This window comes from Aquarana catesbeiana, linkage group LG05 (genome assembly GCF_042186555.1).
Source record: "Aquarana catesbeiana isolate 2022-GZ linkage group LG05, ASM4218655v1, whole genome shotgun sequence".
NCBI classification, from domain to species: domain Eukaryota; kingdom Metazoa; phylum Chordata; class Amphibia; order Anura; family Ranidae; genus Aquarana; species Aquarana catesbeiana.
Genome location: NC_133328.1, coordinates 473098343 through 473126117, shown reverse-complemented (window position 1 = coordinate 473126117; position 27775 = coordinate 473098343). Strand labels below are relative to the sequence as shown.

Genomic DNA, 27775 nt, shown 5'->3' with positions numbered 1-27775 from the left:
TACATCAACTCATACAGCACACCGACATTGATGCATATTACAAGCATTGAAGTCTATTGTTTTGAGTGGTTGGCCAAATGAAAAAGAGGCTGTACCTGCAATTGTAAGGGAATACAACGGTTAAAGGGTCATAGTGCCAAAGTCACTGAGAGCAGAGATGTTATTACGCATACACTCCAGCCATATTGAAGGTGAAGCATGCTACATACAAGCTCGTAATACTCTTTACTGGCCCAACATGCATGGTAAAATCAAAGACTTTGTTAGTATCTGTCCCACCTGCAATGAATATGCCCATTTACAACAAAATGAAACCATGATGTCACACAAGATACCTACACGTCCATGGCAGATTATCAGTGTGGACTTATTCAACTATGCAGGCAAAGAATACCTGCTATTAGTCAATCATTATTCAGACTTCTGGGAAATAGACCTTCTTCCTGACTTATCCACTGAAGCTACAATTAAGAGGTGCAAGGCTCAGTTTGCACGTCATGGCCAACCAAATACAGTGATCTCTAATAATAGCCCTCAGTTTGCAAGCCTACAATTCAGAAAATTTGCCACTGAATGTAAGTTTGAGCATGTTACTTCCTCACCATGACATCCACAGGCTATTGGCAAAGCTGAATCAGCTGTAAAGATTGTTAAAAATGTATGCAAGAAAGCAGAAAGTGATGGTAAAGACCCACAGAAGGCCATTTTACATTGAAAAACTCAGACTGAAGGCATGGATAGTAGTCCGGCACAAAGACTGATGTCAAGTAGATTAAAGACCTCCTTACCAGTAGCAAATAGGGTTCTTGAACCCTCTGTCATACAAGGTGTTACAGAAAAATTAAGGCTTAAGAGACAAGTGTCAAAGGCACAATATAACACATCGGCTAGAGATTTGCCGGAATTGAATATTGGGGAATGAATCAATATGAAACCATTACCTGAAGATCGAACAGGCCGTTGGGGAATGAGTACTTGTCTGCAAAATGTTGCACCATGCTCCTATCTTGTGGACCTTGAAGGAACTCTCTATCGCCAAAATCAAGTGGATTTCAGAGTGGCAGAGCAGCCTGACTCACAATATCCTGCTGATAGATCAGACTCGCCCAGTATCACAAGGACACCCTCACCCATGCCTCCTACCAATGGTATTGACAGTTCTGAGCAAGCAAGTATACCTGACAGCTGTCAGGCGCAGCGCATGCCAGTAAGTGATGAGAGGAGCCCAGTATCTTCAGAGAGGGCTAAAAGAATCTTTGAACAAGGGCCTGTCTTCACCCGTAGGGGTAGATGTTCAAAACTATCTATGAGACTTAACCTATAGAATGTCTTATTGCTGTTTCTCATCCGAATTTCACAATGTTCATTTATTAACTCTAAACGGGGGAGATGTTATCTTTATTTATATGCAACTCTATGATGCATCTCTGTTGTACTTGCTTCCTGTGTTGTGTTTCCTGTTCCTGCTTAGTATTATTTAATGAACATAGCTTCTGTGCAGTAATGGCTTGTGCTGTCTTTACTTACATCACATGAAACATCTGTCATCAACCTAATCAACCTCAGCCTCCAGAGCTGCCAACAAGCGGGCTGCCTCTTTTTGTAGATCAGAGATACAGGAGATATATTGACCCCTGAACCAGGCTTTAAAGGAGTCCCAGAGTAGTCCTAGATGAGCAGGGAACAAAATACCAAAGTGGATCAGGCGAGCCCACAGAGCCGCTTGATCGAATGAGCTTCTGTGTTTTCACTGAATAGTCAGGGAAGATGAGCAGCTTGCAATTTTGAGAGCAGCTCTCCTTGAAGCAGGTATAATCCCTTAAACTGGTTAAAGATAACTGTTCTAGAAGTAGGACTGACCTTCCAAAATGGAAGAGGGTGTCAGCTGAAGAAACGTATCCTTTCCTGTTCAAACTGCTTTGGATATCACAAGTTAGGAAAACCTTTACTGACAAAAGCATGCTCTAGATCTGGGATATGCAATTAGTGGACCTCCAGCTGTTGCAGAACTACAACTCCCTTGAGGCATAGCAAAACTCAGACAGCCACAAGCATGACACCCAGAGGCAGAGGCATGATGGGACTTGTAGTTTTGCAACAGCTGGAGGTCCGCTAATTGCATATCCCTGCTCTAGATGGAAAAGGGACTACTGCTAACATGCCCGGTATTAATAGCAAGCAGACCCATCAACATTTGCATTCCTTCTGGGACAGACAAGTCTTATGCAATTTAAAGTACTTAAATTCAAATCTAATAGAAGATGATTCCCCCTGAACATACAACCTATGGAAAGGTGACCCATCCATTCCACACTTGTTTATAGATTTATTCATCGGTCAAAGACAGAACATATCTCATACGTACATTTTTGCCACAGTTATTCATTTTAGCTGTAATCATTATACAAACCACAACATCGTATTCATACTTATTAGTTTTTCACATGTTTGTATTAAATCAGTCCTGGAAATAATACCCAGGCCAATACCACATAACAAAACATCCTACCACATAAATCCCTTTTCCTGGTATTCCCAATATTGTCAGCAGAAGAAGACAACTGATTGAGGTTACAAGAAGGAAACTCATAGAAGTGTTACTGATTGACTGTCTCTTGTTTCTGTACTTTGGCTCTCCAAAGTTCTTTCCTAATTGAGGTTTGTTATTCAACATTTTTCATTTGCGATTCAACCTACTCTCATCAAAGCAAAGAAAACTGGTCTTATTTGCAAAAGGAGTTGATACTCTTCACTTAAAACATTTTCAAAAAGCAAATTAATTCCTAGTCATGTGCAGATACTTTTTGTGTGATTAGATGATTGAGTGAATATTCACATATATTTTAAGGGGAGATTCTCAACTTTATTTGTGATTTAGCCTCATTATCTCTTCAGAAATGCATCATATGTCAGGCAGATGAACATACAGTATAAGTATATGTCTGTGATCTTTGAGATCTGTATATCAATTGTTACTTTTGATACACAGAGCAACTCATTTATAAAAATGATAACGTGTCAATCAGGCTGAGGCTGTTATATTGCTGGTTGATAGAAAATGATCATATATATCTGATTGGTTGTCAAAGATAACACCTCCTCATATACTTTACTGCAGTTTTACTAGTAACAGTAGCAGTGTGTGTGTGTGTGTGGGGAATAAAACCACATGGTTGATCTACGTCTTTACCACCCTTCAACTGTTCCCCCTTTAGCTGGAAAGAGAGCGGCTGGGGATGTACAGCTGGAATTTTCCCCCCGTCATTTTAGTTGGACACTACCACCCACCGAATGCGGCCCATTCAAGTAAAATGGGTCATGCTGCAGCCATCCAGCAGTCCGGTGTTCTGCTGATAAAAGTCCCCCCAGCGGATAATGACCCCCCTATACTGCACAGGTGCAGGGCTTGCGCAGTACGAACCACAACGGAGCCGCCGAAAATAGCCGAAGATGAACAGCTGTGAGTCAGCTGTACACGGCGTATGCGTAATGACGACAACATTGTGCCAGATGCTGCCGCACGCTCCCGATGCTTGTGCAACTCTGCAAGGGGCGGGTGTATTACTGTTATCTCATGTAAGGGGCGGATCCCTGTAGCTATTCTGTGGTGAAGGGGTTAAGACATAAGCATAATAACAATATACTCTGCCAAGTATTGAAATCACCCATCAACATTGCAAAACCCATCCTTCATTTATTTAAACATGCCCCGCAAAGTAGTTTATTGTTAAAACCACCCCTAAGTTATCAGCTCTGCCCATCAATTTAAGATTCGGCCTCTTCTGTAGCCAGCCGCCCCTTACATGATATAACAGTAATACACCCGCCCCTTACACGATATAACAGTAATACACCCGCCCCTTACACGATATAACAGTAATACACCCGCCCCTTACACGATATAACAGTAATACACCCGCCCCTTACACGATATAACAGTAATACACCCGTCCCTTATACGATATAACAGTAATACACCCGTCCCTTATACGATATAACAGTAATACACCCGCACAATGTCCCCTGTAGATTGATTCAAACACAGATCACTCTTCAGAGAGCAACGCAAGTTTACACAACGCCTTAAAGTATAATTAAAGGCAAAGCTTTTTTTGTTTTGGTTAGAACAGAGATGGATTTTAACAATCTTTTTTTAATGCTGTCTGTGCCCTTGTTAAGGAGAGTCACCCTCTCAGTTTGTCCTGTTGCCTGTTATGAGATTTGAAATTGAAAAGAAAATCCCAAATTGTGTGTTGTTACCAGGACTGGAATAGAGGAGAAATCTTCCAATGGGGATACTAGTTTTAGATTTGTTTTGGCTATGGGACAAGAAGTGAAGGAAAAACAGATGGCAAAAAAAGACTGACAGGGGTCGTAACCTTCCCCTACTCTATCCAAAATGAAAAAAAAAGTTTTGCCTTTAGTTCTACTTTTATCATGCCTGCCACATTATGCTTCCAAGCCCTTGTCACATGATAAACTCTTCTACATTAGTTTTCTGTTATCTCGCTATAGGACTGATTCATGAAGACCATAACAATAAAAACAAAATATATTGTTAACAATTGCCACCAATCAGGTTTCATTTTATGGAACAAATAAACACTAGTGGTCAACATGTACAAAAAATCCAGTTTATTCTAATTTTCATTTATCCAGTTTGAAATCATTTAGCTTCTGTGTGGTATGTTTGGGAGCAAAATGATATGATTGCAGTTGAGGTTTTAGTAAACTTTAAGGCTGGGTTCACACTGGTGTGAATTGGATGCGGGTTTGCGTGCATTCAGTTCGCATGTCAGGAGACTGTGACCATCTCTCAATGGAGCTGGTTCACACAGCTCCAGGAAGGCTGCAGAGCGGTTTGCAGAAGAGTCCTGTGCATCTTCTGGTCCATTTCAGGTACGAATTCAACCAAAACTTTGGACCGAATTTAGACCTGAAATGGTGAACAGGGATGCACTGGACCCCCTACTGCGAGGCGCACTTCACAGTGTGAACCCAGCCTAAATAGTTTTTTTGACCAAGCTGGTAAAGGCTTCTCCACAGTAAGAGCTGTAAAAATGTGGAATTGACTCCTTCAAGTTGCCTGGTTCTGTCCAGCTCAGTAGATTGCTTTAAAAAAGACTTGGATTCTTTCCTAAATGTACATAATATAACTGGATACTAATATTTATAGGTAAAGTTCATCCATTGAATGTCAGATTGCCTCTTGGGGGATCAGGAAGGAATTTTTTCCCCTGCTGGAGCAAATTGGATCATTGTTTTTTTTTGCCTTCCTCTGGATCAACTGTGGGTATAGGATTGTGTATATAGGATTGCATGTATATTTTTTTCCCCTTTTATTGACTGAATTAGGTGGACTTGTGTCTTTTTTTTTCTTTAACCTGACTAACTATGTAACTATGTATATTGAACCATTTAATCCACTTAACAGATGCAGTGACTGTGAGCGCTGTATTAACTATATGTAACCTTGGCTACATACAGTGTACAGCGCTGTGTTCCATTAGTGGGATGGAAATGGGCTGAGCTCTGCACAACCATTCACAGGGGGTTTGGTCCAAACAAACTATTTAAAGTGGTTCTAAAGTCCAAACATTTACCTAAATCCTATATTGATCTAGCTCTGTGTCCATCTGCGCCTTTTGTCTCCTCTCTCCTGGCTCTCACAGGCATCACTGAAAGTAGTGGGAGCCATTGGCTCCTGCTGCTGTCAGTCAGATCCTATGAGGAGTGAGTGGGGGGGGGGGGTTGAGCCACACTGTGTGTGTCTATGAATGCACAAAGCTCAGCTTGGGTGCCTGCCCACACGTGTGCCCCCATAGCACATGGCTTGCTATGGAGGCACATGCAGGAGAGGAGGAGTTGACAGAACTGGCAGGGGACCCCAGAGGAGGAAGTAAGGGTCAGCTCTGTGCATTACCATTGCACATAGCAGTAAAGTATTATATGTTTTTTATTTTGCTAATTTTTTTTTACTTTGAAACCTCTCTGAAGTTCACTGAAACCTGGAATTCTTACTTTACATTTTTTGCCAGTGTCCAATCACCTGAAGGTAGTAGACCCATGGTCTTTGACCACAGATCTTGTGTCCTGTACAATTAAGATAATATCATTTTAGTTTTGAGTGGGGTTGAAGTGCTCACACCTGCTTATAGCTCTCTGAGACTCCATGCTTTAGCCCAGGAGTGTCCAACCTCCAGGAGGGCTATGCATGCGGATCAACACAAAATTGTTAATTTAGGGCTATGAATGTTCACGTCTGGGAGGGATGACATGTTTGCCATAGCACCTGCGACAGTGGCTGGCACAAACATGCAGAGCCCAGGAACGTCTATAAGGGATGCCAGAGATTCTGTGTTTGCAGTACCACCGGTGGCACATGCAGGTACACCTGCTAGCTAGTGCCAGCTAATTATGTGCAGCATGGCCAGAACTAGGAGGGTGCTGGGGTGAGCTGCCCCTCCAGATTTCAGTTGCGCCTCTACAAAGCGCCCTGCCCTCACCCCCACCTAACCCTGACATTGTGCCTAGTCCATCTCTGATCCCTACACTATACACACATAGCCTGAACACACGGCACATATTTGAGATTGTCAATTATCACCAATCATCAATCATCACCAATCATCTGCCCAACTTTTTCTGCTCATCAACTTTCCTTAGGCCATATTCAGACTTTGCGATTTTGAATCGTACTGCAATCATCTCAAAATGCACTACGTGTGTTTGGGTGGCATTCATTCCTAATGGCACTTAAAATGTGGTGCAGTTTTGCCGCAATTGTCGCATGACAGAAATCACGTGGCAATTGCAGCAAAATGTATCATGCAAAACTTGTTGCCCAAAAAGGAGCAGGAGCTTCTTTTGGACGACAGCTTCACATGATGCGGTTGAGGTGCCATCAAGATTAAATGGCACCCAAACACATGTAGTGTGTTTTGCTGTGATTGTAGTGCGATTCAAAATTGCAAAGTGTTAATGGGCCCTAAGGATAGCTGATGAGCAGAAAAAGTTGGGCAAAAGATTGGATTTCAAATATGTGCTGTGTGTTCAGGCTGTGTGTGTACAGTGCAGGGATGGGAGACGGATAGGCACGGTATCAAGGGTGGGGGGGGGGTCAAGGGCAGGGGGCTTTGGGGGTTGCAACTGAAATCTGGGGGGGCAGCCTACCCCAGCACCCTTCTAGCTCTGGCTATGCGGCACTTGCTTTGCTGGCGCTAGTTAGTCGGAGTCCCTGCATTTGCCACCGGTGTCATTGCAAGCATACATGGTACATTTTGCCATGACTGCAGTGCAAATTAAAATTGCAAAGTGTGAATGGGGCCTTATTGTTGGTGTTTTTTATATGCGGCCCAAGACAATTCTTCCTCCAATTTGACCCAGGAGAGTAAAAAAGTTGGACACCCCTGCTTTAGCCAGTACCAGTGGATTCTATTTATATATCCACTGGGGGGGCAGAGCAGGGAATGCCATAAAGCAAATCACGTCTGAGACATAAGAAATATTTAACCAAGCGTTATCCACCAAAAACCAAAATATCAGTTTGGAGGTAGAATTTACTTTCAAATATAATAATATCAAATATAAATAACTCAATTTCATTTTCAATCTGGCATTCCGAACATATGGAATTAAACCAGTGAAACACAAGTACAAATCAAATTAATAGTATCTTTTTTAGTAACAGTAAGAAAGACCACTATCCAAATTTTCAGTATAGTTTACTGACATTCTTTAAAAAACAGACATGCCACAACATAATAGGTTTTACTTGCAAATCTCACATTGGATACTAAATGTAAAAGGCCCCAACTGACATTTATAAGACCATAGCTTCAATAAACAAATATTCTGGCAGAGAGTGCAAGAGGCTCATGTTCCATTTGGAATTGGATAATGCCGTTGTACAACACAGGCCTGTAACAAATGGGATTTTGTTTCTTTTTAAGGTACAACTGAAACAAGGTAATTTGAGTTTGGCCTTGTTACATGACCGCTGAGATCCTGTTTGTCTCTCACAGTAAAACATTTTCTAAAATTTAAACACAGGAGTATTAAACTGGCAACATCGGAGTGATACAATTCTCTTTAAATGATTAGCTGTTTCTAATACAATGAATAATATGTTCTTTGGCACTGGAACTCTATAATACATACAAAAATAATAAAATGCAAATATCTTGTACAAAAATACAAATGTTTTCAAAAGCTTTTTAAAAAATATATTCCACTGAGTAAGAAACCAGCTATAAACCTGTATTATTTTCTGCCTTATTAATGAGCTTGCATTTGAGTTAAACAACACTGTCTGTGTCTGGATAGTGTTGCCTAATCTATATCCAAAATCATTTTTCAAGCAGATATTGCATAGGTAATTGTGAAACTGTGTATTTTCCCTGTTGATAGTTATATTGTATTAGACATATCTCTAACTCTAGGTTAATAGTTGAAGTTCAATCCGCAGCAAAGTTCTTGGAAAAATAATAATAGATTGCGGAAGTTCATGTTGGCCCAGTTTCAGTGCTTGTTTTTGGGATTTTGTTGGCATAGCACAATCCAGTTTTTTGTTCTTCTTGGAAAGAACAGTCTCCAAAGTAGTTCTAATATTATATTCCATGTCCGCTCAATCCGCGCACAATGCCTTATTCTATGATACTTCTGCAGGCTGACCTGGTAGAAAGAAGACACAGAAGACACAGTTAGAATTCTGATTACACAAAGCATGATTTCAACTTCTACACGCCACAAGCAATAGTCTAATTAATCTATTCCAAATTTGAAGCAAGTTGAGAAACTTCTTCAAGTAGTTTTTACCATGGCCAAAGTAACGTTGCTCTAGGTGAATGACCGACTCTCATATGTTGTGAACTGGAACCCAGGGTGCTGCATAGCTTGTGCAGGGTGCAAAGATTTGAGTAAGCGCTAAATTAAGCATGGAAGGCGTCAACTTTTAATGTTCCTGTCATACCTGTGATGTCATTTCTATGCTTCAATAAAGACACCAAGGAGTGCAGCAATATTCCGGACTTGTGCATGTTACTAGTATTCTCCATGGTCTAGTTGTACCTGATAAAAAGGGCCCTGCAATGTTTTTGTGCTTTCTATGTTGTTGAAGAATTCTATAGGGTTCAACAAAGCTTCGGCTTTACAGCCTGGTTCCCTACTGTGCATGCGCGAGTCCTCACTGGTCCCTGCTGAAGACAGCGGGGCGGGGGGGGGTGTAGGAGGGGCTGGATATGGCGTACATCACAGCGGAGCCTGCGGTGATCTATGCCCGGAAGTGGGAGCAAATACCTGGATTATACAGTTATCTGCTCCCCCCTGAAAGGTGCCAAATATGACACCAGAGGGGGGAGGAATCCAATCAGCGGAATTCCATTTTTGGGTGGAACTCCGCTTTAACACAATTCTGTATTCGTTGAGAAGTCATTAAAGTTGTTGTAAACCTCAGACATGAAATATGAACAAAGCATATCTCTCGATAGTGTGTACTTGTCTCACTCCAGAGCACTAAGCGTCCTTTCTGTCCACTGCCTCAATCCTCTGCTATAAGCATGAGTCACTTTTGACGCGATCTCCTGACACCAAGAAAAAAAAAGATGACAGTGGGCTCTGCTGTTGATTGACAGCCTCAGCTCTGTTCCTGCGTGCTGTGTGAAGGGAATGTCTCCCTATCCTCCAATCAGCTCTCAAAGCTCTCCTCACTTCAACTCTTTGCCTCCTGCTTTTCAGAGCTGAGAGATCTTGTGGAATTTCTGTACTTTGAATGGATGTAGGGGAAAGATGCTGTAGATAAACAGGTACAACTTATGTAGGAGGATTTGTTTCATCCCTGTGTATCACCTGAGGCCAGTCACATCACTGGGTATACATGAGGGTTTACAACCCATTTAATTTTTTTTTTTTTAATGTATCTAGTTTAAAGAAGAAGTACAGACAAAGCTCATTTGGCTGTACTTCTCCTGTGGATCACAGGAATGCAGTTCATTCTGCTCTCCTGTGACCCATTTCAGCAGAAAGCAGGCTGAAGTCTGTTGTCGGCTGACATCACAGAGCCGGTCCAGGCTGGGGAAAGATCACGAGCACTCAGAAGCCTGGATTGGCACCTGGCTTAGCCTCTCAGCAAACCGCTGAGAGCCTGAGCCGGACGCTCCCCCCACCTCCACAGCCCAGCGCTCCTATGAGCGTGCGGGGGGGGCAGAGCATGTAGTAGTGACTGACAGTCACCAGCTCTCTGCTCATGGAGCTCTGAGAACCGTGCGATCAGTGGCGTTTGATCGCTCAGTTCTCAGCCTTAGAGCCAGCAAGGGATTAAGACTCGGGTCGATGCTGCATCCACCTAGGTAAGTATGATTTAAAACAAACAAACTTCTCTTTTAAATATCTAAATTTGGCTGGTAGCAATACCACTGCTAAATGTTTCAGCTCCTGTTGCAGTTGGAGATTCGGCTCAGCTGAACACTCATTTGTTCACCTGTTTATTGTACCTCCCAAACAGTTGATGGACCTGCAACTTATATACATTGTATGCCACGCAGAAATCTTATATTATTTCCCCCTCTGGTGAGATGTTCTTAGCCTATAGCGTTAGGCTATTTTCTCTATTGGTTGTATATTCTTTAAATCTTCTGGTCACATAAGAAATATACTTATATAATACTTGAATCATATGGTTCACCATACCAAGGGAGCATGTGTAAGTAACGACAGCTATTTAGGATCTAAGGATCTTTAGGGGGCTACTTATAAAACCTTAATGTTACTGGCTTCTATTTTATATGCAAAATAAGCACATACACAGTATAAAATTATAGTAGGGAGTCGGAGAGGCATTTCAGGTCATATCTTACCTTTGTCCCTAGGTTTCTCACAGATGAAGTAATTTAAATCTGCACAATGGAAATCATTCCACAAGCCTGAATATATTAACCCTGCACAGTCTTCCCCAGGTCCCTCTTCAGGAGTCCAGTTGTCTGGTTGGCCAGGCTTCCAATTTCTGCAAGATACATAATAAAAGTCTCTTTAGTGGACAGGAAAGAAATATGTCAGCCATTGAAGCGACTCATCCCCATTAAAAAAATACTTACCTTTCTGGCTTTCTGTGTGTGAAATCTTCACTCTCTTAAAGAGCTACAAGTGCCCACGCTATCCAACATACAATATCTGAGTGTTTTGGACAGCGTGTCTCCTGATGGCCACTGTGGTTCTTCCCTCAGGCCAGTAACTTAATTACAGGACACAGCAGTGAGATTGCAGCCTGTGAAAGGAACTACTTTGCCCAGCGGGAGACACGCTCTCCAATACTTTTCAAATAGCAGCAGTACCCAGGGCTCTTCAAGAGTGAAGGTTTATCACAGCGCCTGGTGGAAAGGTAAGCATTTTTTTTTTTTTTTTACAGGATTTATTTTGTATTAATTTTTTTCCATGGGGCAGGGTTGCATTTAATATGTGGCACATTCCTTGATAATAAGTAGTTTAAGATAGTTATGAATATTTTTAGAGCACACTTTATTTTCTTTATGACATGATTACTAAGTTGGATAGAATATTATGTTTATTCCCTAAATAAGCCTTGTTAATATGTTTTAGTTAAATAAACTCAAAGGTTATATGAACTGACGATAAGAAATAAAAAGCAATTATTGTGCAGGGACAGCTAGCAGTAGAGCTGCACAATTAATTGTTAAGAATCGTTATCGCGATTTTTCCCCGTTGCGATCTTGAAAAAAAGTATTTCCCGATTCTTTCTATGCAGAAAATTCTCTCTGCTCTGCTAAAGCCGACAGCCATCAAAAGAAAGGAAAAAAAAAACAAAAAACGGGCAGCCTGCCAAGAATCACAACATTCTTTAGCAGTGGAACTTAAGTAGAAACATTCTAACAATTTGTCATTTAGATCAAAGGAATATACTTTGGTGTGAAAATGAGGGAAGTTTAACCACTTAAACACTAAACCTTTTTCTGACATTTGTTGGTTTCAAGTTCAAATCATTTTTTTTTTGCTAGAAAATTACTTAGAACTCCCAAACATCATATATATATTTATATTTTTTTAATAGAGACCCTAGAGAATAAAATGGTGGTTGTTGCAATTTTTTATGTCACACTGTATTTGCGAAGCAGTCGTTCAAATGCAATTTTTTGGGAAAAAATTACACTTTAATGAATTAAAAAAAAAAAAACTAACCAGTAAAGTTAGCCCAATTTTTTTGTATAACGTGAAAGATTTTACGCCGTGAGATTCGTGATCTTTTTATCCTAAGCAAAAAAATCGTGATTCTCATTTTGGCCAGAATCGTGCAGCTCTAGCTAGCAGTAATATAATATTTGGGTGGAGGGAGCAGTCGAAGATTTCCTGAGAGATCCATCTTATGGATGCAAAAATCTCAAACATTTTCTTTGCCTAACTTGTTTTATTCTAGGAACACATGCTAACCATAGCATTATGGTATCTCTTTTCACAAGCCGTGTAAAATAAATCCATATGTGTTTATTTATGTTTCTTTATTGATGTATAAACAGTTCTTGAACACATTATCAAGGCTGTTAAAATGAAGCACTAACAAAAACTAACTAACTAAAATCTAACTAGAAATGTATGGCACACGTTGTAAGTTTCCTGTACTGTTTAACTTGAGAGCTAGAAACCGACACCTAAAAACGTCCGTTTAGCCGCGCGTACATGCCGTGTTTAGCCGCCTTTACATGCCACGTTTGCATCTAGAAGCATGTTTTTTTTTTGTTAAAATGAAAAACGTCTGTAAACGAAAGGCTGCTAAACGCGAGTTACCGCGTTTAGCAGCGTTTACAGGCTGTTACTGGCATTTGGTGTTTCAAATGCCTCTGAACATCAATTCTGAATGCATTTTTTTGCATTCCAAAAAATGCTTCTAAACTCAACTGTCTAGAAACAACTATAAAGGACTCTGTGTACATTTACTGATAAGATAACATAGAGGAGAGTTCAGGGACAGCTGAAAAAAAAGCCCAACTGCTCCTAAACATCTATTTACCAGCAGCAGTGTACATGAGACCTAAACACATCAAGAAAATGATGCAGTCATACATATGTTCATAAGTAGCTGTAAGAGATAACACTGTTAGGCTCTGAGGAAGAAGGTAATCCTTCGAAACGCGTCAGCCAGCACCGGTTCGCAGGTCCTCTCTTCAGGACCTGGAGATTGCTATCAGTAGAGGAACTGCTACAAGCCAAAGATTGTTACAGTGTGATTTTCTTTCTACCTTTGTGAGTAGTTTTTAATACTGTTTCTTCTAAATAAATGTATCAAAGGATAATGCACAGGGCTAGTGCGCCCTCTCTTTTCTGTTTTCTCTTTGACTGTTAGCATATCCCTATCCTGGAGGGCAACAAGGTCGAAAGTTATTGTCCACTCTGAACTTTGGACTGCCTGGTTAACACATTTGTGCGCAAGAGTATTTGTTTTGCTGTATTGAATGTGCCAGAATGTAAACTGAGATGTACATGTGTACATTCTAAAGGGGTTTGCCAACAGGCAGGTAAATGTATTTTATTGCAGGACAGACATTGAATGAATAAAAAGCCTTCCTGTTTGCAATTTTTAACTTTTGGCCTTTAGTTCCACTTTAATACCTGTTGCCAAGGCATCAAAATCCATGTTCTATGTGTTCTGATGTGCTTCCATTGACTTCTATGGACCCCAATGCACTAAAATGCAGGGAAAGTCAGACATGCTGTATTTTTTAAAAAGCATTGCTTTGAAGTGCTGAGATGGGAACAGACATAGAAGGGACGGACTGCACCTAAATGAGGAGGGTGCAGATCTGTTGGGAATGAAGATGGCCAAAAAGTTAGAGGGGTATTTAAACTAGGTAATGGGGGGAGGGTCCAGAGGTAGAGATAGTCAGTGCGGAATATATTCCAGAGGGTAGTATTGGGGGCATTAGTGGTAGGTTGACCAAAGCACAAAACCCCAAGGTAAGTATAGTAGCAAGTCCTAGTTGCAATCTCGGAACACCCAATACGAGGACAATATGCGACCAGTCTAAACTATGTGGCATGTTCACCAAAGCCAGGAGCATGGCGGACAAGATGGGTGAACTAGAGATACTGTTGTACGAGGAGGATTTGGATTTTGTGGGAATTACAGAGACCTGGTTCAACAGCTCTCATGATTGGCTGGCAAACATTCAAGGGTATACCCTTTACTGCAAGTACAGAGAGGGTAAAAAAGGGGGAGGGGTATACCTATATATCAAGAATAATGTACAAGTGAATGTGAAAGATGACATCACTGAGGGAGCTAGGGAGGAGGTGGAATCCTTATGGGTAGAGCTCCAAAGGGATGAAGTTAAGGGGAAAATAATACTGGGAGTACACTATAGGCCCCCTAACCTGAGGGAGGAAGTGGAGACAGATCTCCTATCACAATTTGGATTAGCAGCAAGGATGGGAAGTGTTATCATAATGGGGGATTTTAATTATCCAGACATAGACTGGGCGGAGGGAACCGCACATTCATTTAAGGCTCGCCAGTTCCTTAATGTCTTGCAGGACAATTTTATGGGTCAGATGGTAGACGCACCAACTAGAAATAAAGCATTACTGGATCTACTGATTACCAACAATACAGACCTGATCACGGATGTGGAAATACAAGGCAATTTAGGTAACAGCGATCACAGGTCAATTAGTTTCAGTATAATCACACAAATAGGAAACATAAAGGGAATACAAAGACACTGAATTTCAAAAGAGCCAACTTCCCTAAACTACAAACCTTGCTAAAAGGCATAAATTGGGATAAAATATTAGGAACAAAGAACACGGAGGAGAGATGGGTTTGCTTTAAGAGCATATTAAATAAGGGCATTAGCCAATGCATCCCATTGGGTAAAAATTTTAAAAGAGCGAAAAAAAATCCTGGATGGCTTAACTCCAGTGTAAAAATGCATATAAAAGCAAAGGAGAAGGCCTTCAAAAAGTACAAGGTTGAGGGATCACCATCAGCATTCAGACTTTATAAAGAATGCAACAAGAAATGTAAGGGTGCAATTAGGACGGCTAAGATAGAACATGAAAGACACCTAGCGGAGGAGAGCAAAAAAAATCCCAAGAAATTCTTTAAGTATGTAAACAGTAAAAAAGGGAGGACAGACCATATTGGCCCCATAAAGAATGAGGAAGGACATCTGGTTACAAAGGATGGGGAGATGGCGAAGGTATTGAATTTATTCTTCTCCTCAGTCTTCACGAGTGAATCGGGGGGCTTCAGTAACCAAAACTGCAGTTATTATCCTCATGACACAACACAGGAAGCACCTCCATGGTTAACAGAGGACAGAATTAAAATTAGACTTGAGAAACTTAACATTAATAAATCACCGGACCAGATGGCTTGCATCCGAGGGTACTTAGGGAACTCAGTCAAGTGATTGCCAGACCGTTGTTCCTAATTTTTACAGACAATCTACTGACTTGAATGGTACTAGCTGATTGGAGAAAAGCCAATGTAGCACCAATATTTAAAAAGGGCCAAAAATACATCCCTGGGAATTACAGACCAGTTAGCCTAACATCAATAGTATGTAAACTCTTGGAGGGGATGATAAGGGACTATATACAAGATTTTAGTAATGAGAACGGTATCATTAGCAGTAATCAGCATGGATTCATGAAGAATTGTTCTTGCCAAACCAATCTACTAATCTTCTATGAAGAGGTGAGTTGTCATCTAGATAAAGGAAGGCCGGTAGACGTGGTGTATCTGGATTTTGCAAAAGCATTTGACACAGTTCCCCATAAACGTTTACTATATAAAATAAGGTCCATTGGCATAGACCATAGGGTGAGTACATGGATTGAAAACTGGCTACAAGGGCTAGTTCAGAGGGTGGTGATAAATGGGGAGTACTCGGAATGGTCAAGGGTGGGTAGTGGGGTTCCCTAGGGTTCAGTGCTGGGACCAGTCCCATTTCATTTGTTCATAAACGACCTGTAGGATGGGATAAACAGTTCAATCTCTGTATTTGCAGACGATACTAAGCTAAGCAGGGCAATAACTTCTCCGCAGGATGTGGAAACCTTGCAAAAAGATCTGAACAAATGAATGGGATGGGCAACTAGATGGCAAATGAGGTTCAATGTAAAAAAATGTAAAATAATGCATTTGGGTGGCAAAAATATGAATGCAATCTATACACTGGGGGGAGGACCTCTGGGGGAATCTAGGATGGAAAAGGACCTGGGGGTCCTAGTAGATGATAGGCTCAGCAATGGCATGCAATGCCAAGCTGCTGCTAACAAAGCAAACAGAATATTGGCATGCATTAAAAAGTGGATCATGTATATAATTCTCCCACTCTACAAGACTCTGGTTCGGCCGCACCTAGAGTATATTGTCCAGTTCTGGGCACCAGTCCTCAGGAAGGATGTACTGGAAATGGAGCGAGTACAAAGAAGGGCAACAAAGCTAATAAAGGGTCTGGAGGATCTTAGTTATGAGGAAAGGTTGCGAGCACTGAACTTATTCTCTCTGGAGAAGAGACGCTTGAGAGGGGATATGATTTCAATATACAAATACCGTACTGGTGACCCCACAATAGAAATAAAACTTTTTCGCAGAAGAGAGTTTACCAAGACTTGTGGCCACTCATTAAAATTAGAAGAAAAAAGGTTTAACCTTAAACTACGTAGAGGGTTCTTTACTGTAAGAGCGGCAAGGATGTGGAATTCCCTTCCACAGGTGGTGGTCTCAGCGGGGAGCATCGATAGCTTCAAGAAACTATTAGATAAGCACCTGAATGACCACAACATACAGGGATATACAATGTAATACTGACACATAATCACACATAGGTTGGACTTGATGGACTTGTGTCTTTTTTCAACCTCACCTTCTGTGTAACTATGTAACTATGTAACATGTTTTTTTGAGTGCATAACATCATGTGCTCCAGCTCGCATATGCAGAGGAGGACGCGCATTTTTAAAATGGTTGCAAGGGAGCAGGGACATTGGCTGCACAGAGGCAGCCTGAAACGGAACTACAACAAAAAAGGCAGTATGGACATACTGTAGGTAAGTGGACTAGTTAATGTGCAATGTATTATTGCCATTTGTTAGCAGGGGGTAGATCCTCTTTAACTGATGAATTTACACAGGATACCATAAAATATGCATCCAATGCTGGCCTTTCTTATTAGAAAGTCCAATGTCGCTGAAAAATAAAATGTCACAGATATCCTTATGCTGCGTACACATGATCGGACTTTACGGCATACTTGGTCCGGTGTACCGGATTTCGTCGGACAATTCGATCGTGTGTGGGCTCCAGCGGACTTTGTTTTCTCAAAAGTTTGACGGACTTAGATTTGAAACATGTTTCAAATCTATCCAATGGACTCGAGTCCGGTCGAAGAGTCCGCTCGTCTGTATGCTAGTCTGACGCTAGGGCAGCTATTGGCTACTGGGTATGAACTTCCTTGTTTTAGTCCGGTCGTACGTCATCACGTACAAATCCGTCGGACTTTGGTTGATCGTGTGTAGGCAAGTCCGTTCATTTGAAAAGTCCGTCGTAAAGTCCGTCGAAAAGTCCGCCGGGCAAAGTATGCCGTAAAGTCCGGTCGTGTGTACGTGGCATTAGTAGTAAATGTGTACTTGGAAAATAAATATTTTATACAAGCAATTACATATCAGTTTATAAGCTTTCAAAAAAATAAAATAAAACAAAACTATTTTAGTCCCTTTTTAATGGATCTCCCACAGGTATGCCAAATTTGGGGCAGTTTAGGAACTGGCACTGAATGAGAGCCCACACTGTTGTACAGTCCATTTATGCTTTTTTGCTGTCTCCACACAGTGTTTCCGAAAAAACACAAAATCCAAAGCTTTATTAGTGTGCTTTTAAAGCTTTAAATACCCTTTATCAGTAATGGCTTAGCAGGGCTGTTTCCAATGCACCTCAGATGACAGATGAACATCTTGCGGTAGCTTGTAAAAGATTCCTCAAAACCATACATTTTATAATAGGGCAGGTATTAGGGAATGAAAAGTTTCTACTCCGGATTTTTTCTATTTTGTTTATAATTAATTTTGTACTAAAATTATGGCTCTAAAATTAATATTTTTTAACCTATTAGCATATTTTCTCCTCACTGACAGTACTGATGCAGAGGTCATCCAGACTCATTCAAAGAGAAAGGAAAATGGTGAACATGAAACACGTGTTAATCAATCTCCCCTTTCACCACAGGAATGTTAGTAAGGTAAGAGAAATCAGTAGGGGGACTTCCTTGCTTTGGTACTGCAAAAATGATGTAACCCTTACCTGAACCTCACAGAATGTAGCCACAGAGAGGCTACATTTTATAATGAAATTAAATTTACAGCAGATATAGCAATTTGTTTGTACCCTTTGTTTGTCATACATACTGTAGATCATTGGTCACCTAGAAGAGGGTAGAACCATAACGTATGTACTACATCATTGGAACCAGAGAGTCAAATTTCCCAAAAAGTAATGTTGCATGAAGCAGAGATTTTAAGGCATGCTGGGCATTGTAACAGCTTTATTAGTAGGTAGCTGATACAAAATACATGTCAAATCCTAAAACCAAGGGCCATTTGGCTTGTGGTCATGCACTATCCTGGGTACCATGAACTGTCATTTGAAACCCTTGTTGTTCTTGGGGTGTGACCCTGTTTGTTTTTCTGCTGTCTAGAAATAAAGATGTTATAATGCCCAAAGTACTCCACGCCTTTCCACTTGATAAACAAAAATGGATTCTCTTTAAGTTCATCTATGCTACTGTGTACAGTAAACTGCAGGTACACTAAGGTCGGCCATACCCGGTGCAAATTTCTTTCCTGCAAGACAGTGCTGATAGGGGAATCAGCAATTGTTTTCTCCTGTGATAATCGCAAGATAATCTGACATTCTGTACCCAGGTTGATCAATCGATCAACTTGGTACATTCAACCTGCCCATTAGCGGTTCGAATTTTGGCCGGTTCCTGCTGAACTGGCTGAGATTTGAATCGTGTATGGCTGGCCTCATAGAAAACCTTGTCCCTGATACTGGAGAATAGGAGGTCATGTTCATTGGATTTATAATACATACGTGAAGCTTAGATGAGTTCCATCCATCCACTTCCATACATGCTCTTCTTCACTGTCAGTTAGCCCAATCCAGAAATTTCCTTTACTATTTGTTTGTTTCTTAATGAATTGCTATAAAACAGGAAAATTACATCTTATGTAGAAAAAAAAAAAAAAAAGTATAAAGTAATAAGCTAGCAACCGTGTTTTTCATGCAACAATAAACTTGCCTCTAAACATGACATGATCATCACACAATACTATTAAAACATAGGCACAATGAGGAAGTATATGAGGTCCCATGGGCCTCAGAAAATATGTTTGGGACTACTGATCAGAAAGGGTTTAATAAATCAATAGATTATTGCTCCCCCAAAGTCATTGTGTATAGGAGAATCTGTAGCACACATACCCTAATAGACTTGTAGGTTACCAACCCAGTACCAACTTTATCCTGCCTATTCTAACTCCTTTCTCAACATATAAACTTTCCAGATCATAAATGAATAGACTGCGTTTTATTAACATGTGTATGGTTAGAGGCTCCTACAGGATTACTAAAAAGAGTTGTTTTGGTTGCTGTTATGTTGGTCAAACCCATGTGTCAAGGACACTGTCACTAAAATATAGTTTATAATCTTTGGTGGAGGTTTGTTTTCAGACTACTTATTGGTGGTCTAGAATGCTAAACTTTAACATCAACATTCTTGAAACCATGTGACAGACACATCTGTTGTATTTACAGATGTTCTGCAATGTATTTGGATAATCATTTGAATTACTTGCTACCTTTTTCTGTGGAGAAACATTCATGTCCTTTGTATAATTAACGTACCTGCTCTTCTTTAGTTTCTATGACAACTAACATTGATCCTTTATCTTCACAGAAAAGTTTAGCATCATCAAATATATCTTTTCCACTTGAGAAATAGTAACACTTATCCGTATAATTTCTCCAGTCATATGGACAACCTAAAAAGAAAATAGATGCATTTTACATATTGGTTTTGAATCTCCAATAAATAGTAGAAAAAAACTGTTTAACCAGTTCTTTGTGTTTTCTACGTAGATGAGAATATTTGATTCTGTGTGTCACAATTATGCCTTGAAAATTATGCCTAATCTGTGAGTTCTGGAGCTAGCACCTGTTCGAGCACCTCACACACCACATATGTTTCTGAAACAGATTACAGATAGGTGCCTACAGTATGTATTTTTGTCTTACATTGCTAAACACAATATACACAATTTTAACTTACCAGTCACTGAAGGACTCATCATGAATTCTGTTGTGGGAGCATCAGGAACTAACAAGGCTTTTGCAGCATCTCCAGGTGGTCCAGGTGGTCCTCTAGGTCCTGGAAGTCCAGGCAGTCCAGGTATACCTGGTGGACCAGGTGCCCCTCTAACACCAGGAACTCCAGGCTCACCAATGACTCCTTTAACTCCTTGTGGGCCTGCAGGCCCAGTTGGCCCAGGTGGTCCATTGGTTCCAGGTGGTCCTGATACACCTGGATCTCCCTTTGGTCCGGGTTCTCCAGGCTTACCAGGTGATCCTCTTTGCCCTTTGTTGCCTTGCGAACCTCTTGAGCCTTTTGAACCTTTGTCGCCTGGAGGTCCTATTGGTCCAGGTGGTCCTTTATCACCAGCAGGCCCTGGCACCCCTGGTTCTCCCTTTTCTCCTGTTTGTCCTTTTGGTCCAACAGGTCCCATGAGACCTTGTGGTCCTCTCTCTCCTTTAGGTCCTCTTGGACCTGGTGGTCCTGATAAAAACAAAATATTATTTATGGACTAATATATTCATAATGCATAGCACATACACCAATAATAAATGCCCAACTCCACCTACTCTCCCCAAGTGAAATCTAATCTCCATTGTATCAAATAAATATATTTATGCACAAAAAGGGGTCAAGAAAAATACGTTATAGTGACAAGTCGGTTTTAAGATGGTTACAACACAAATTATTTTGTATACCTGTGAAGTTTTATGTATCCTTATCCTTATTTTAGGTATATATAGTAAAGACCTCAAGGAGGAACCTCCTCTAGTTGTCACACAAATGTGCTTCACATGTAATATGGGGAACCGCGGGGGGAGGCTCATCTCCCTCCGTCCCCTCCGCTTGGTGTAGCCATCTAATTTGGCCCCGAAGTGGGCCCCGGGGTCTCAATTGGCCCATGGACCCCCTGAGGCCAATTCCGGCTGAAAGAAGAGAAAGGGAATGATAGAAGGAAAAGTAGAGGATAGGGAAGGGGGGTGCACTCTGGCCCTGCAAAGAGATATTCCTGAGCCACTCCCATCTCATTATGTAGCTGAAAGATAGTAGATCCAAGGGTCCCATATTTTTTCAAACAAAGCCATTTTATTGTTTAAAATTGCAGAGAGGCATTCGTTCACCATTATCCATGACAATTTGGATTTTAGCAAGTGAAAAGGGATCGTTGGGGACTTCCAAGACTTAGCTATCACTATTCTTGCTGCTACAAATATAAAAGCTATGAGTCTCTTCATATGTTTCGAAGTCCCCTCCACTGGGCGTCCCAACAGTGCCTGTAGGGGCGACTTCTAATATCAGTTTTAAATATGTGTTTTGCTGCTCACTTCTATGGTACCTTTCTCAAATCTTTGTGGCTCAATAGTTCTCACAATGTATTCAAAGAAAAAAAGTATACAGGAAATAATATTGGAAGTCAAATTTATTCTGGCTCGTGCTTACATAAAAATGATGTATTTTAAACATGTAAATAAGCATCAAACTGTCAACCCCTGAATAATGGCTAACTTTGATCTTGATCTATGTGGCTTCTCTGAAAACCTTTGCTATGACATTATGCCCACCTGACTACCAGGTCTAAGAATGAAATAGTATCCTTTGTCAATAAATTGTTGTAGTAATCGGGTATATGTTGGTCCAGTCTGGTAAAAAAAATGTTAAATCCATAACAATGGATGTAAAAATAGGGAAAAAATTCAAATATTCTCTATGGAAGAGTCAACATTCCAATCACAAAGCAAGGTAGTGCAAAACAATGGATACAGATTTACTATGACTACAGTTTGGTTCATAAATTATTTTGTTTGCTGATGCAAAGTTGTACCGTGGCAACATAAAATGCGCCCCTGACTATGCCTTAATTTTGCATGTGTTCTATTTCAACTACAGTAGTAAGTCTATCTCGGACCATTCTAAAACTAGTGGCTGGCTGCAACTGCAGATGCTGGGGTCACATATATAAAAAGAAACTGGCCACAGGCCACAATTCCTTTACTAATAGAGAGGCAGACTAATTTGAGCTCTGTGTTCTGTTTCATTATTTTTTTCAATAAATCTTAGCCCCTGTTAACACTGGTGTGTTTTTTCCTGCGGTTGCTGTCACGCTGCACTGCACAACAATGGAAATTACATTACTCCCTACAGTGCCCAATCATGTCAATGCAGTGCAGCTGCAGCGCGTTTTTTGAAAAGGTACAGAGAATTCTTTTGGTACAGTGCAGCCTGTTTTTTTTGCCCCATAGACCTTAATAGGAATGCATGAAAAGCACACGTAAAACACATGTAAAAAGTATTACAGTACACATTTTTGGAATAGTTTTGTGTAAAAAAATCTGATCTTCTCCTACAAAAAAACACATGAAGCGTGAAACATAAAAATAAACAATAAATATTAAAAAATAAAAACGATCTTCTAGAACTTGCATGTCATTCAGGAATATTCCATTTAATAGGCTTCATATAAGTTAATACATGGGAGGATTTAATCAAAAGTGTCTGAGACAAATTCTCTCTCAACATAGCAACCAGTCAGCTTCTATCTTTCATTTTTTTCCACAAAGCCTAGACATTTTTAATTTAAAAGTATATTGGCTGCTGTTCAATTGAGACTATGGGGTTTATTTATTTAACATGGAAAGTGCTGAATCTGGTGCAGCTGTGCATAGTAGCCAATCAGCTTTTAACTTCAGTTTGCTCATTTAAGCTTTGACAAGAATCCTAGAAGCTGATTGGTTTTATGCACAGCTGCACTAGATTTTGCACTCTCCAGTTTTAGTAAATCAACCCCAAACTGTCTCAGACACTTTGTATTAATTTCCCATTTTCTGTTTATCTGTGGTATCTGGGCAAAACAGAGAGTGCACTCCATGACGTCTGTCTTTGAGTATAATAGATACAGTTGTGTTCATATGTTTACATACCCTGGCAGAATTTATGATTTCTTGGCCATTTTTCAGAGAATATGAATGATAACACAAAACATTTCTTTCACTCATGGTTAGTGTTTGGCTGAAGCCATTTATTATCAATCAACTATGTTTACTCTTTTAAATCATGACGACAGAAACTACCCAAATGACCTTGATCAAAAGTTTACATACCCTGGTGATTTTGGCCTGATAACATGCAAACAAGTTGACACAATGGGGTTTGAATGGCTATTAAAGGTAACCACCCTCACCTGTGATCTGTTTGCTTGTAATTAGTGTGTGTGTATAAAAGGTCAATGAGTTTCTGGACTCCTGACAGACGTTTCTGGATTCTGAGTCATGGGGAAAGCAAAAGAATTGTCAAAGGATCTGCAGGAGAAGGTAGTTGAACTGTATAAATCAGGAAAGGGATATAAAAAGATATCCAAGGAATTGAGAATGCCAATCAGCAGTATTCAAACGCTAATCAAGAAGTGGAAAATGAGGGGTTCTGTTGAAACCAAACCTCGGTCAGGTAGACCAACTAAGATTACAGCCACAACTGCCAGGAAAATTTTTCGTGCTGCAAAGAAAAACCCACAAATAACGTCAGGTGAAATACAGGACTCTCTGAAACGTGGTGTGGCTGTTTCAAGATGCACAATAAGGAGGCACTTGAAGAAAGATGGGCTGCCAGAAGAAAACATTACTACGCAAATGCCACAAAGTATCCTGCTTATAATACGCCAAACAGCACAGAGACAAGCCTCAAACCTTCTGGCACAAAGTCATTTGGAGTGATGAGACCAAAATTGAGCTTTTTTGGCCACAACCATAAACGCTACATTTGGAGAGGAGTCAACGAGGCCTATGATGAAAGGTACGGAGGTGCATCTCTGATGTTTTGGGGATGTGTGAGTTACAAAGGCACAGGAAATTTGGTCAAAATTGTTGGCAAGATGAATGCAGTATGTTATCAAAAAATACTGGAGGAACATTTGCATTCATCAGCCAGGAAGCTGCGCATGGGACGTACTTGGACATTCCAACATGACAATGATCCAAAACACAAGGCCAAGTCTACCGGTCATTGGCTACAACAGAATAAAGTGAAGGTCAAAAAGTGTAGATGCTGACTCTTAATAATCAGACACTCACCTGTCCCACGGTCCAGCGATGCGGGTGTACGAAGCACCGCTCCTCTCCCCAGCGCCGGCATTCTTACTGTGGGTGCCCGGCTGTGGCTTCACAGCTGGGCATGCACTGCGCATGAGCGAGCTGCGCTGCGTGCTGTGAATGGCTGGGCAATCTTCTGGGACCTGTGACATGTCCCAGAAGATTGCAGGGAGGGAGGGGGGTGAGGTGAGGTGAACTTCCTTCCGGTGCCATGGAGCCCAGGGAGGAAGTGGGAGCTGGATGGCTCTAAAAAGAGGGTATCCACTCCCCCCTAAAATAAATCTACATGCCAAATGTGGCATGTCAGGGGGTCACCATCACTTAATTTCCACTTGAGTTCCATTTTTGGGTGGAACTCCGCTTTAACTATGTAATTCACTAAATAATGTAACATAAAATAAAACTCATGACACAACTTGGAGATATTAGAGAACATTTGTTGGGAAATTTTTTCACAACTTTACATTAGCTTGCAATCATTAAGATCACTTTATTTACCCAGGAAGTAGAAAATCACCTATTTAAAATAAATATACACTATATATCTACCCAGGTACAAAACAAATGTGCAATTTGTTCTGGCAAATTCCCGTGTCAACCATATTTTAGCAATGTTTAGAGCAGTGTAGTTCAGAAATCCATAGCAGCGTCAGATTTCACCTAGAGTAGTCAGAACAAGTAAAAATAATTACTGATTGGCTGCTAATGATTGGTACACTGCATGTTGCTTTCCACATTCCCCATTTATTGCTAGTAGGTTGATTGGCTCCTATGTAAATTGACTCTAGTATGTCTGTACAAATTGGCTAAACATATGTATGTGTTATAAAATTCTGGTTACCAGTCCTAAGCGGATCAATTGTGGAGAGTTGGGGAAAGACCTGGCTTCCTAATTCGTAAAACATTTGCCAAGAAGATTCTATAAAAATCTCTCTACTCCTCACCTCACTCATTCAGTCTTCTCTAGCATTACTAACTTACTGACATATCAGGATGGATGTCACACCACTTCCTCAAACTAAGTCTTTCCAAAACCGAAGTTCTAATATCCCCCCCCCCTCCCGCCTGTGCCCTCCTCCCGGACTTTTCCATCAAGATTAATAATGTGTAATCCTAGACTTTCACCTGTCCTTTTAACCCCCAATCCAATCACTATCAAAAGCTTCTAGACCTCACCTCTGTAACGTCTCTAAAACCTGCCCCTTTTTAACTAATAAAATCAGCAAGCTACTCATTAACTCCCTTGTTATCTTTCACCTTGACTGCTAAAACAATCTTCTCACAGGCCTACTTCTACACAGGCTATCCCCCTTTCAATCTATCATCAATGCTGTTGCCAGGCTCATCTACCTTACCAACCACTCAGTGTCTGCCACCCCTCTCTGCCAATCCCTCCACAGGTTTCCACTTGCCCAGCGAATTAAATTCAAAATACTAGCAACAACATACAAAGCCATTCACACACTCTGCCCCAAGCTGCATTACCTCACCCAAATCGTCCTCTCTGCTGCCCCCAAGACTTCCTGCTCTCTAGTTTCCTTGTCTCCTCCTCTGATGCTGGTCTCCAGGATGTCTCCAGAGCCTCTCCCATCGTTTGGAACTCTCTACCTCAGGCTGTCTCATTACCTGCTACTCTGGCCACCTTTAGGTGATCCTTAAAAACTCATCTCTTCAGGGAAGCCTATCCCACCTCCACCTCCACCTAACAACTGAACTTTAATTCTTCCATCGGCTCATCCCTCACAGTTATTACCCTTTGTACCACTTGCCCCACCCTGTTAGATTGTAAGCTGTTAAAAACAGGGCCCTCTTGTCAGGGCCACTGATAAGGCAGTACAGCCAGCCCTCCTATACTGGGTCCAGACACTATTAGTTCAAAAGGAGGGCTTGGGCACCTACTGAGCAGAAGTTCTGGCTATGCTGTCTTATTGCAAACAATAATCCTCTTCTGCCTCCCTTTGCAGCGCTGCCAGCCTCTCCTCTTCTTTCTACCTCCGGTTGCACTGCAGGGGGATTGGTTCTAGCACATGAGTCCCTTATATCTGCTGTCCAGACCCCGCTGTATGCCCCTTTCCCCCGCAGCACTGCCGGCTTCCCTCCCCTGCCTTTCAGGATGGAGAGCAGTGGAAGGGGCCAGCAAATATGTAATTTACTGGCCCCTTCCATTCCTGAATGAACACAGCGAGCGATCGGTACCAATCACTTCTGTGTCCATTTGTCACTGAAGCATGCTTTAGTTTGGGAATGAGCAGGAAGCCTCAGAGCGCTTCCTATTCATTCATCTGTGCAACTGAGGCTACAGAGAAAAGGACTAATAAATCTATGTTCTCAGTTACTTTCAGATGGGGGAAGGGGGCCCTGTCAGGTAGGCTGTATGGGGCCCAGTGATTTCCAACAGCAGCCCTGCCTCTTGTATTGTATTGTACCATCTCCCTTTATATTGTAAAGTGCTGTGCAAACAGTTGGTGCTATATAAATCCTGTATAATGTTATGTAAAAATGCTTTAAAACATACAGTACAAGGCACGATGCCCAAAGAGCTGGCCCATAGAATCGCAGAGAGTCAGATACAAGAGAATAGATATACTGTATACATTCATACATGCATACATACATGCACTGCTTTCTTTCAAGTGATAAAGGTATCAAAACCATACATATATTAGAATACGGCCTATACTCTTGAAAATACTTTTACTATGACATAAGAGAATATTGAGCAACAATAGTGATTTAGCAGAGCAGGCCCCATTATTTGCTATTAGTATTAGTAAACTTGTAATATGTGGTCCTGAGGACCACTAACAAGCTTACAGCTGACTCAGAATGCACCAGGCTGCCCCCTAAATATGATGTATACGCTCCGTGATACCCTCTTTGTGGCATTACTGCCAGAAAAGCTATACTTACTCAAAAGAGTAGCATGGAGAATAGGGCCCCCTAACCTCCTTTGGCATTAAATATGGGTTCCCCAAACAAAGTACATGATGCCACTCTGTTGTGTCAGGAGTGAACGGGTAGGTGATCCATAAGACCAATTGACCAGGTAGCCAAGTAAACAGGGTTTGCTTGAAATGGAAATGAACTCTTCCTGACTAACCCCTACTTGAAGCGAGCGGATTGGATTCATTGCAAATTCTGATTTAAATTGCCTAACTCTAAATATACTACAGGATGTTTGTTAGAAAACTTTTTTACAGCTTCAAATTTCTTTGTATTCCTAAATGATAGTTGCGTTATTTAGTCTATTACACTAGTTGTGCGTTGGCTATGTTACAAAGTACCATGTTTATTTCCTGCTATGTAGAGCAGTAGATAATCTGATAAGCATTA

General features: G+C 41.0%; 1 protein-coding gene across 2 annotated transcripts in view; it reads right to left on the bottom strand.

The window, feature by feature from the left end:
- Positions 1-7707: 7707 nt before the first annotated feature.
- The window catches only part of COLEC12 (collectin subfamily member 12), a 207418-nt gene continuing 187350 nt past the window's right edge, over positions 7708-27775 (bottom strand). For both annotated transcript variants that reach the window (XM_073631440.1, XM_073631441.1), the window contains 5 exons: positions 20340-20843; positions 19916-20052; positions 19103-19212; positions 10854-10999; positions 7708-8673 (listed from right to left, as the gene is read on the bottom strand). In XM_073631440.1, the coding sequence (XP_073487541.1) occupies positions 8651-8673; positions 10854-10999; positions 19103-19212; positions 19916-20052; positions 20340-20843 (920 nt within the window). In that variant the 3' untranslated portion in view covers positions 7708-8650. The remainder of the gene's footprint in view (positions 8674-10853; positions 11000-19102; positions 19213-19915; positions 20053-20339; positions 20844-27775) is intronic.